The sequence below is a fragment of the Chenopodium album genome, chromosome 12 (assembly GCF_948465745.1).
Source record: "Chenopodium album chromosome 12, dcCheAlbu1.1, whole genome shotgun sequence".
NCBI lineage: Eukaryota > Viridiplantae > Streptophyta > Magnoliopsida > Caryophyllales > Amaranthaceae > Chenopodium > Chenopodium album.
In genome coordinates, this window is record NC_137845.1 from 4,940,617 (window position 1) to 4,952,888 (window position 12,272).

Consider the following 12,272-nt stretch of genomic DNA (forward strand, 5'->3'; position numbering starts at 1 on the left):
AATTTAAATTTTTTGGACGGTGAAGATTGAAGGGTTAAGAGTAAAGTAAAGTTTTAAAGCCGTTGATGTTGCGATGTATTGGTAATTTTGGAAAAAAAAAAAAGGAAGGGTCTAGAATTTCTAAATTTATTTTCCCTACTTTATTTGTAATTCTAGATGGTTCTGTAGAAGTCTAGGTCTCCCCTTAAGTTTGGAAACGTTAAAAAAAAAAAAAAAAAAAAAAAAATACCTTGCTTCTTTGGTATTTCTTTCCCTTTGCCAACTCACCTTCGTTTATTTTTAATCTCGATATTGTTTCTTTCTTTCCGAGTTGATTCCACCTCAAATTTGTCAAATGCAAATGTGATGAAATTGCCTTAATTATTGTCTTTCCTATAAAAAAAATAAAATAAAAAAAAAAAAACAAAAAAGCTTGATTATTGCCTAGTAATAATACTTGTATAGTTCTATAGTTTTTTTTTTTGGGATAGGTGAGGATCGAACCCTGGTTCAAGGGGGAGATGGATCCCTCCACTCCATGATCCTCATAATAAAATATACTCAATTGTGATAATACATAGTACTCCGTAACAAGATTGCAACTTTTCAATAATAATACAATTGCTTAGATTCCCAAGATCCTAAATTATATTTTTGAAATAATATACTGATGTTCTCAATGTCTCCAATAACCCATATTCAGATCCGCAAAAACTCTATCGTTCAACTAAATACCTACACAATTAATGCAAGTTAGGTAACCCGGAGGTAAATCCGGGAATAACAACTGGAGAAACAAATGACTATTATAGGAAAACTAATTATCATGCCATGCAACTGGCTTATTGCCACGTGTCGATAGCTTTCAGCCACGTGGTCGGTGGTAAGCGGCACAACATACATCGAGATATATATGTAAGCATTTTTGTCCAATCGGTATCTTGGGGTTGATCCGACCCAAGTCCATATGTCATGATATTGGCATAGTCACACGATATCATCCCATACAACTGAGTATAGAGTACTCGGTATGAGCAAACGTAAATGATAAAAATTAGCTAGTTTTTTTTTCGAATGTTATTACCTCCATGACTCCATCCGTAACATCTGATTGTTATGTACAGATGTACTCCATTCATGAAAGAGTACTTGGTACGAGCAAACAAGTATAGATGTGTGATGTTAGTACTAAGGAATTGTTTGGTTGCCTAATAAATTCATGGGAAGTTTATTTTCCTAGGAAGTAGATTTCTATATACTTGTTTGTTTGACAATTATGTAGGAAGTGAGACTTCCTAGGAACTTCTACTTCCCACAAAATGGAGGAATTAACTTACCTAGTCCCCCCTAGGTAAGTTAAACTTCCCATGGGAAGTAGAAATTCCCACATTCAACCAAACAAATTTTCACAATTCCTAGGAATTACAATTTCATGGGCATTGCGTTTTCATGGGTATTTCTACTTCCTCCATTCAACCAAACAAGCTCTAAATTGTAGTACGTGCTTATTTGGTAAATTCCTTGTTTTTGTTTAGCAAGGTAAGTAATTTCCACCTATACTATTATTCCTTGAAACGGTGGCCTGGTGAAACTTCTGCTCTACCGCTAAAAGTCTAAAACTTTACCAATATAATTTATTCCGTAATATTTTAATCTATGTGAGAGCCTTAAAAGATAGAGACTCTCTCGGTTTCTTAAAAATTATTTTATTTTAATTTTTTGTGGTTCTTATTGTTCAATACTCCGTATCTTTATTATTTGTACACCTAAAAATTACTCGTCCTCAATTACAGTATTTGTGTATTACTTCTTACACCTTATTTATTGAAACGAATCCGACAAGATTGTTGGGATTTTATTACCGCGAGGGTATAAACTATAGAGTTGCTGAGTGGGTTTCGTGTTACATGGAAACCCGTGATTGACTCATTGGTTGCTTGCTTTAGAAAACGACTTGTCATCTTCTTTAACCGAACCCACCACCCCCCACCACCAAACGACGTCGCATTTCCAGGAGCATTTTAGCCTTCACACTTTAGAGTAGAGTATCATTCTCTCTCCTGCTTTTTTTGGCTTTCTGGGTATTTTAATGGTATTGTCAGAAGATACCTTCTTTAAAATCCCAGGTTATAGATAGAATAACAAGGAAGATTGAATGATTAGAGTGATGGGTTTCAAATAGAATTTCCGTACTCTGTTGTTTTGTTTCAATTATACCCTCTTCACATTCTTTGTAAAGTCCACTCCTTTTTTTACTTCTTCAGCTCCAACTTCAATTTCTGGTGAGTTTTAATTACTGATTTTATTTTTCTGAATTTTGATTTCATTGGTGAATTACTTAGCTTTTTGGGGTTTTATTCTAGTTATGGGATCTGTTGATCTATGTGTTAAATCATAAAATTGATTGATGTAATGGGGTTTTGAGTTATCTTGTTGAATTGGGGTTTACTTACTGATTACTCCCTGCTTGATTAGTTTTGTAAATTTTGGGTAAATTTGGAAATTACTTGATTAGGATTGAAAATGGGGATTTGTGGAGATGTCCAACTTAAGGAGAAGTATATTCACGGGGTTTCAATAAGTGGGTATTTCAAATTTGCTTCATTTGAACATTCTGTAATGAATTTTAGGGTTTTTGATGTTGATTAGAAGCTTAATTTGAATTTTGCATGATTCACTGGTTTGTATTCAATTGACGTCTACAAGAGTTGCATTTTCTGTTGCCTGCGGAATTGCGGCACTAGGATGGGGCTGCTTCTTGCCATTACTATGTGATGTTACACTAAGCGGTCTACTTTCGTGTCACCTCTAATGTTAATTGATTAATAGCATTGCATCACTGATTGTTGTTCGCCTTGTGCTGAATGCGGGTGTATCTTCTAATTTATTTTCTGCTAGATTATTTGGAATACCAACTGTTGCTACAATTGCCATTTGTAAGTAAGAATTGCCTATTTTGATTAGTATTTGAATCAGGAAAGGTGAGAATCAGTCGACATACTGGTGTAGCACTAGGCATTGTAGTGGTTGCTCAAGCTTACACCAACATAAATATATGGCGGTCCATGATCAGTCTCCCTAGATTATTTGTAGATGAATTTAACCACCAATTGGATACTGATCTTTGTTTCAGTTTTTAGGGCTGAATTCTAATTTATATTGTGTGCATTTTTAATTGGTCACTTAATGCATGTATAGAATGTCTTTAATGGACTTCGGAAGCTGTCTAGCATATGAATCAATTGATTATTGTTGGTGGGCAAGGGCGTAAGGCCCCGTGGGAGTTGGAGGTGGGGAAAGAGTTAGAAGATGTCCAACCTCAATGTGCCCTAGGGGGGGATGGATGAGATTGTGAGAGCGTGAAATACAATTCTTTCCAAGCACAACTAGGCATATGTATTATGTGCTGAGAAACTTATTAACGTTTGTAGTTTTCTTTTGCAGGTGAAGCAAGGCTAAGTTGTCAGCTTGTGACATGGGTGTACCTGGGAAATGGATCAAGGCGCTGGTTGGATTTAAGAAATCAGAAAAGTCTCCATCCTCAGAGAAAGATGAAAATGTTGGTTTATTTTCTTCAGCTCTTGTTCTCATTTCTGGCCTTAGCCTCTCTATTTGGTTGGGAAGAACCTGCATGTATTTAAATCTAAATGCCTTTACCCTGCATATATCTAAATGCCTTCCAACATAATTGTTGAAAACTGATAATGCGAGTATTAACTATCTTTCCTAACCTTGGGAAGTCAGGAAAAAAAGATAGAGTGGATATGATCTTTGTCCTGTTAAGTGTTAAGTGCCATTGTGCCAATTATCTCTTCTCCTTGCTTGTTTCAAAATAGGTAAGAAATATATGAAAAAGGTTGGAGGAGTCCAAAGTTTAGATAGTTTGGAAGAGCTCATAAATCCTTTCATTTGTGTTATTCAGGCTTTAATAATGTGTTTGTACCATAAAAACTCAGATGTGCAGAATATAGGAACGACAGTGAGTAAAACTGTAAAACAAAGACATTCTCTACCTTTGGCAACAAAGATCTGATAGCTGATTTTGTAGTTGCTTAGCTGCTAATTATTTTTCTGCATCTTTTATTTTGATTTCTGTAATCTACTGTATCTATTAGATTGCAGATCATATAGCTAGTCATAATTTGCTGTGCAATTGTGGCATGTCTATTTATGACATCGAAATTAATTTGACTCTAAAAGCAAGGAACATCATGGTTTTTTGGTTGCATTTTTTGTAATTGATACTCACTTTCAGTTCACTTACTCTAAATTTGGTAATATTGTAAAAATGGTGTGTAAGTTATGATTTATATACTTACTGTTAGTCACATGCCTACATGGAGGTCTGATTCAGATGCTGTTTATGGAAGCAAATTTCATCAATTTATTTTCACAAGCTTTGGAGTTTCACTTCTCTTATTACCATTATTGTCTAATGCTACACTGATATTGCAGAGAGCAAGAGCTGTTGGTATATATCGACATCGTAGAAATCATTCTATTGAGATAGATAATCAAACACTTCAAGAAGAACAAGGACAGAATAATGACCTATCTGGGAATGCAAATCTCAGGCCGGTTTCTGATACTGCTACCTCCCCCTCTACTTCTGTCCAAATACCTTGTGAAGTTGAAGAACAGCAGAGAACCAGAGAGGAATGGGCGGCCACATACATACAAACTGCTTTTCGTGGATTTCTGGTACAATATTGTTGCTTGATGATTCATATGTTTTCTGCTAGGCATTAGCATGGTTTCCAGCAGTAATAATGGCAGAAAATTAGGAAGAAAAAGACTGATTATAGTATTAAGATGAGAATTACAACTAATAGAACGATAATTCCACTTCTGAGAGGTGGATTCTCTCCTAATATGAGCTTTCAAGAGGCTCACTCTCTCTCAATAAGAATCCTCACAATATTCAACATGATGATTATTCCTCCTAACAAGGCCTATTTATAGAAAAACTCTCATAACAAACTCTAACTTATTCCCCAAGCTACTACTAATAGGCTATGACTAACATACCCTTCCCCTAATATTGATTCCTTGCATTTTCATTCTGATTTACCAGAATTCAAATTGATCTCCTTCTAATACAAAGAGAGTGAGGATTCCTTAAGATGATAAAGTGTGGTGGGCATTGTCTTGGTATGCTGCATCTGGATACCTGCTCATTTTGGCATCATCTGAAACTCCTTGCATATATCTGAATATAAGTTCTCTTATGATCCTTGCATCATCTCAAGATCAAACTTTTGAAAACTATGACTGTTTGATGCACCCTTCCATATTGGCGGATATGCTGTACTGCTGATGTTGTAATAGCCCTAGATTGCAGGCAATTTAGTTCAAATTGTTTGATACACATATAGGTGAGCATTTTGATATCTGAAATTGCATTAATAAGCCTGGCTGTATGCGTATAGGAACTGAAGGCTTGAGGGAAATAAGAATGAGAATAACTTTTCCCCTCTTTGTTGGAATTGATTGCTCAAGGCTCAAGGATCCTTGTTTAGAAACTTAAATATGGCAAGTAGTAGGATCCAGTGTGTCGAAGTAAGTTTTGCTTGATAGAAAGATGTTCCTGAAGATGTATGCATCTAGATGTGTTCTGTGGTCGTACAATTATTTCTTGAACACGGGTAATTGTCGTTGTAAAAGAGAATCTTTAGTGCCTACCTATTTCAGCTTACTGGTGTAGCAGTGTTTTAATGCCTCAACAAAGTATCCATGGTTAACTGTGATTCTTGTGTTCTATATCAGGCTAAGAGAGCTCTGAGAGCATTAAAAGGATTGGTAAGGCTGCAAGCACTCGTTAGAGGGCATGCTGTGAGAAAGCAAGCTGCTATAACTCTACGCTGTATGCAAGCTTTAGTGAGAGTTCAAGCTCGGGTACGAGCAAGGCGTGTGCGTTTGGCTTTAGAAAGTCAAACCGAACAGCAGAAAGCTCATCAACAACTTCTACAGGAAGCACGTGTTCGAGAAATAGAGGTGATTACTTGCTCTATCGTCAACGACTATTATCTCTTTGGTTGCTTTGATTGGACTGTGATCTGGAAAACTTAATTCTTCTCCAGGGTACCATCATTACCTTGGATTTATTTCATGCTTTAATAGTACAAGATTTTCAAGCATGATATATGTGGGTAACTAACTATTTCCAACATTAAAATGAGAAGCAAAGTGGGAAATCTCTGTTTATTGACTCCTGCTTAGTTGGCAAGTGAAATTCAGTATGTTCTTGTCATATAGTGCATTGTGATTTCTCATGTTTAGAATGTCTTGTCTCACTTGCCTATCCTCATACACGGCTAGTTTTATCACCACCCTACAATTATTGCTGCATAATTGAAGAAGGCAATGGCTCGCAAATCCATTACAAAATCTTAGATATTCATTCCCTTAAGTTTGGAATATTGCTAGTAGATTCTATTTGCCAATGTATACTATGGAGTTTTAAAATCAGGGCTAGGTCTTTGGTAAAGCATGAAGTCTTTTGAAATAATAGGATGTTCACCCGTCAGATCGGGCTGAAGCATGACTATATATATCTTACTGAATGTTTATGTATTCAGGAAGGATGGTGTGACAGTGTTGGTTCTGTAGAACAAATACAGTCTAAGTTGCTAAAGAGGCAGGAGGCTGCTGCTAAGCGTGAGAGAGCAATGGCATATGCCCTAGCTCATCAGGTATAACTCCATTGATAATGTAACTGATTTTCTTAATGATTTTTCCTTATTGGTTTGGTTGTAGAATAATATGAAAATGGCCCCGTCTTTAATTAGCTTGTGAAAATGCTCATCTTGTTATGAATGAGAGTAGACAACATGAAGTATGATAGTTCCAATTTGGTCCTGCAGCCATATCACCAATGTTTATTTTAATGATACCAAGATTATTAGGCAGAGGGTGTGAACTTTGAACACATGAACTTGTATCTCATAATTTGAAAATCTAATGTGCTGCTTCAATCAATCAATCAATCAATCAATCAAAGCCTTAATCCCAAAAGTGGGGTCGGCTAACATGAACCAAATTTGATTATTCCGTGTAGTCATCAACATAAATCTTTCTCCTCCATCCCTTACGATCCAAAACTTCATCCTCACGTAAATCCATGCACTTCATATCCTTCCTCACTCCTTCCAACCAAGTCATCTTTGGTCTCCCTCTTCCTCGTTTAATCCCTCCATGGTCCCACTCTTCCACTCTTCGCACCGGTGCACCCTCGGGTCTCCGTCTTACATGTCCAAACCAACGCAGACGATTTTCCCTTAGTTTATCTACAATGCCCGCCACACCTACTTTCTTGCGAATAACCTCATTTCTGATTCTATCTCTTAAAGTGTTTCCACACATCCACCTTAACATGCGCATTTCCGTAACCTCCATCTTTTTAATATGCTCTTTCTTAGAAGCCCAACATTCTGTACCATAGAGCAACACTGGTCGTATGGCAGTCCTGTAGAATTTTCCCTTCAACTTTAAGGGAATGCTGCGGTCGCATAACACTCCCGTGGCCGCTCTCCATTTAAGCCACCCTGACTTAATCCTGTGGGTCACGTCTTGATCAATGTCACCATTCTTCTGGATGATCGACCCTAGGTACTTAAAACATTCACTCATGGTCAAATCCTTTCCATCCAAACTCACCACTTCATTGCGTGTCCCCCTCTGAGTGCCAAAACGACATACCAAATATTCAGTCTTACTCCGACTTAGCTTAAACCCTCTAGATTCCAACCTTTGCCTCCATTGCTCCAACTTGACATTAACCCCATCCTTAGTCTCATCCACCAAAACGATATCATCTGCGAACAGCATACACCATGGAACCTCATCTTGAATTGGTCTAGTTAATTCATCTAGAACCGTTGCAAAAAGAAAAGGGCTTAATGCAGACCCTTGATGCAATCCGATTGTAATAGGGAAATCTTTTGTCAACCCTCCGCATGTCCTCACATTTGTTGACACATCCCGATACATATCCTTAACTAGGTCTACATACCTTCGTGGGATACCTTTCTTCAACATTGCCCACCAAAGTATCTCTCTTGGCACCTTGTCATATGCCTTCTCTAAATCAATAAAGACCATATGAAGATCTTTCTTCTTTACCCTATAAAACTCCATCATTTGTCTTATCAAATGGATTGCCTCCATAGTAGATCTCCCAGGCATAAAACCAAATTGGTGGTTATCTGAAATGCTTGTGCATGCCCTCAACCTTTGTTCAATCACCCTTTCCCACAACTTCATAGTATGGCTCATAAGCTTAATTCCTCGATAGTTAGAACAATCTTGAGCGTCTCCTTTGTTTTTATAAACCGGGACCAAGGTGCTCTTCCTCCAATCTTGTGGGATCCTTGTAAATTACCCTTTAATGTGCTGCTTATTTCACAGTAATAAATTACCCTTTAATACCAACCTTTTCCAGTTAATTATATTGTGATTCAAAAGATAACAAAAAATCAAGGAAAAAGGTCAATTCAGTAATTTTAGATAGATATAGAAATTAATTTAAAATCTGAGAAGGGGGATAGGATTAGGTGCAGAAACACTGTTCTGCTGGTGTTATTATAGCTGACAGAAAATTTACCATCAGCATAGAAAAACAATCAAATTTGTTATTTGTTTTTGTGTAAAAGTTACTAATCATGTGGCTTGGTGCTTCATTTTCAGTATCTTATTTAGGTGATTAACCTTTGGGTTTGGATCTGATATAGTGGCAAGCAGGATCAAGACAGCTAGCTGCTGCTTCTTCTGGCTTTGAACCAGACAAGAACAGCTGGGGTTGGAATTGGTTGGAGCGATGGATGGCAGTCCGTCCATGGGAAAACAGATTCCTTGACATCAATCTGAAGGATGGTGTGAAGATACTAGGTAATGAAGATGCTGAAGGTATCAGTGAGACTAAAATACAGCCAAAATCTTCTGGGAAGAAGCCCCTGTCAGCGAATCTCCCTGGACAAAAATCCGCCCCATCGAACTCTGATGAATCTTCGACTAGCAAGTCTGCAAACACCCAAGACGTGTCCAATTCAGTGTCAGCTAAGCTTAAGTCCAAACAAGTTCGTGAAGTCCCCATTGAAGAAGCCAACTCAAGACCTGCCGCTGGCTCACGGTCCCGCAGTAACCCAAAAGAAAGAATGACAGTACAGGATGCAAAGCCCAAAAAACGTTTATCTTTGCCTAATAATGGTACGTTGATGCATACTTATACCATGCATCTCTTATGATCATATACTGATGTGTACCTAGTCATTTTGATCTTAATTTCTGTGGGTTGATGGTAATAATAAAAACTTAAAAAGCATAGGTTATTTTCCTAATTAGGAACTAGGGCTCTATAGTGCTGTCAAAAAGGAAAAAAATGGAGTATTAAATATAACATTTGATCCTTTTTCAACCACTTGATTTAAGTGGGGTTATATATAATGGGAAATCAAACATTGTTTATGCACATAATATCATTTATAGATGGAGTTATACATATTGGTTTCTTTAGTTAAACATTGACGCGTGTGTGATACTAAAATAATTGACCAGGAAATCAAGGAGCTCAAACAGCCAAGACAGTTGCTAAAATTTCTGGTAAAAAGAATTCTGGCACACGACAGCCTATCAAGGATAAACCAAAGTCAGATGGAGTTGCTGTAAAATCTGCCCAACAGGCCATTGATGTTTAACCCGACTGCACTTATGATATACGAAGGCCATCTTGTAAGTTATCAGTTCTCCCATTATTTGTAAATATAGTGTGGCATGAAGCATGATAGGAGAGGATGATCTTATCTTACTACTAGTGGAACTCCTTTGAGGCTTTGGGTAAGCGTTATAGAGAATATAAGCTTGTGCCCTAATATATTGAAATAAACATGGCGAGGACATGCAAGTTTTTTTTTTTTTCTTTTTTTTTTTCAAGGTGTTGTATTGTGCAATATTTTCTTTCTTTTTTTCTGGTGCATTGTAGTTCTAGTTGTAAAATTGTTGTATAATTTAACGTGTGTAATATGGGCAAAATTAGTCTTTGAATCTGCCCTTGTGTAAATTTACCCTGTGGTGTTCAGTTTTATGCAGTTTTGCAGCTTCATCAATATTTTCCAGCATTTTTCCATGTACAACAGATTGTACAATGTCCATGGTGCAATTAAGGCTGTATATTTTCCATGTGCTGTTTTAATTGTATCTTGTTAGTACATGGACCAAAAAAATAGTTACGGTTATACCTTACAAGTTACAAACAATGGTACAACCAGTTATAAAGATCCTCTACTATACACCCGATACATCGTACACCCACTAACCCAAGGTTAATGTTTGTCCTTCATTTGATGATTAAATAAAATGAGAGCAAATTACCATGGGTGTATGGTACACTCGGATGTATATAATAAGCTCTCCCTCGTGACATATCAAAGATTTTTTTACAGGAATGTCAATATAAAGGAGGCATCGATGATCATAAATTTTTCTGCGTTATGTTAATGAATACTCGTATGTAGATAACATATAAAAAGTGGATGGAGTATCTCGTCAAATTTAAATTGATCACGTTATAAGCTGGAATCTCAGGAACTTGTAAAGATTTTGTTTGACTGTGGTTGTTATCTCACATTCTCACTCCACGAGAACGAACTCTCATGTTTAAGGTCCTAAGATCTAACTTTAATAAAAATAGAGGCTTGTACCATGTACTGATGTAACCGTATTGTTACACTCTACTTCTTAAATAACTTTTTAATCATATTAATTTGCAACTTTTTTTTTTATGGAAAATATTAATATTAGTAATCTAATCCTAATATATTTATTTTCCTTCAAGAAATCGATCCAGATCACAAGCCAACTAAAAATATACCTTGTTTTCTATACATGTGACCAATCTCAAATAAAAATTAATGCTAAAAATCTAATCTAATATATATAAAAATAAAGTAGGCATTTTTCGGATCATTCGGCGCCACAGGTATTATTTCGACCAATTAAAAATTAGATTTGTATTTTATTTTAGAATTAAAAAATTCATACGTCATCTAAGCAAAAGTGGCGAATGAGATTTAATAATTTTGACACGTAAATAAAAACAACAAATAGTGATTTTTAGGATCTAAATTATTTAAAAAACTAAAAATTATCTTTTTTTAAGAACTAAAGATTATCTTTAGATTAACTTGGAAGATTGTTCAAGGATCCCTCCCACATTACGTATCAAAAATTGTGGAGCAAGGAATTTTCGTGAACGGTGTTATACACTGGCTATTGGAGATCATCCTCTACGTAACGAATATGTTATATTGACATATGATCTAGCCAAGGAAGTTTTCGGAGAGATTAATGTTCCAAAACATAGTGCATATAAAAATATAGTCCTAACCAAACTTGTTATAAGTGGAGAGGAGAAGCTTGCCATGTATCATAACGCTCGACTTTGTAAATTGTGGGTGATGGAAGAGTACGGGGCGAGTAATTCTTGGAAGGAAATTTTTAGATTTGATTGTGAAGATGCATATGGGAAAGTCTTAACTTGCTTGGCTAACGGCATAGTTGTGGTGTCTATGAGCGACGGATATTTGGTATTATATGATCAAGAAAACAAATATTTTGAACATGTGAAAGTGTCCGGGATGCTTGATTATGTTGGGCCTTACGTTGAGAGTCTTGTTCTTCTTGGGCAACAAAATCAGTTCATGGAGGAGTAAGATGCCCAATTATCTATGGTTGTACTTAAGGCCTGTTTATATTTACTGAACTGATTGAAGCTGAACTGAATTGAACTGAACAGAGCTGAACTGAACTGAGCTGAAATAAATATTTTATGAGAGAGGGAAATTAGGAGCTGAATTGAACTGAACTGAACTGATTGAAGTTGAACTGAACTAAACTGAAATTAATTAAATGTGAACAGGCCCTTAGTCTATGTTACCCGCATTCTTCATTTCATCTAAAGCACTGGTGTTCGGATATGTATATATATAGATCTTATTTGCATCATTTTAATGTAAATTTTATTAATATTCACTTTTTAGAATTTTTACAATGTTGATTATTAATCATTAAATTGTGTGTGGACAAGTGTGATCCAAGAAACGCGTCAACTAAAAAAACGAAAATAGTAATTAGTAAGTGTCATGGCCTATATTTATAGGATTAGCTACGATAAAACATTTTTTGTAATTATTTATATAGTCAAAATTTTTGAAGTTTGACCCATTTATTTGCAATACGGCAAAAAATAGGGAAAAAGAGAGTACCACTTTAAATCTTTAATCCTTCTAATATTTTTTGAA

At 36.1% G+C, this 12,272-nt stretch overlaps 1 protein-coding gene across 1 annotated transcript; it reads left to right on the forward strand.

Annotated features, from left to right (window-relative positions):
* Positions 1-2,020: 2,020 nt before the first annotated feature.
* Positions 2,021-9,892, forward strand: LOC145570120 (protein IQ-DOMAIN 5-like). Its single transcript, XM_081629118.1, has 7 exons — positions 2,021-2,261; positions 3,424-3,538; positions 4,435-4,680; positions 5,746-5,973; positions 6,558-6,671; positions 8,709-9,183; positions 9,532-9,892. Exons 2-7 carry the CDS (start codon positions 3,455-3,457, stop codon positions 9,669-9,671), a joined length of 1,287 nt encoding a protein of 428 aa, XP_081485244.1. The 5' UTR covers positions 2,021-2,261; positions 3,424-3,454; the 3' UTR covers positions 9,672-9,892.
* The last annotated feature ends 2,380 nt before the right edge of the window (positions 9,893-12,272 follow it).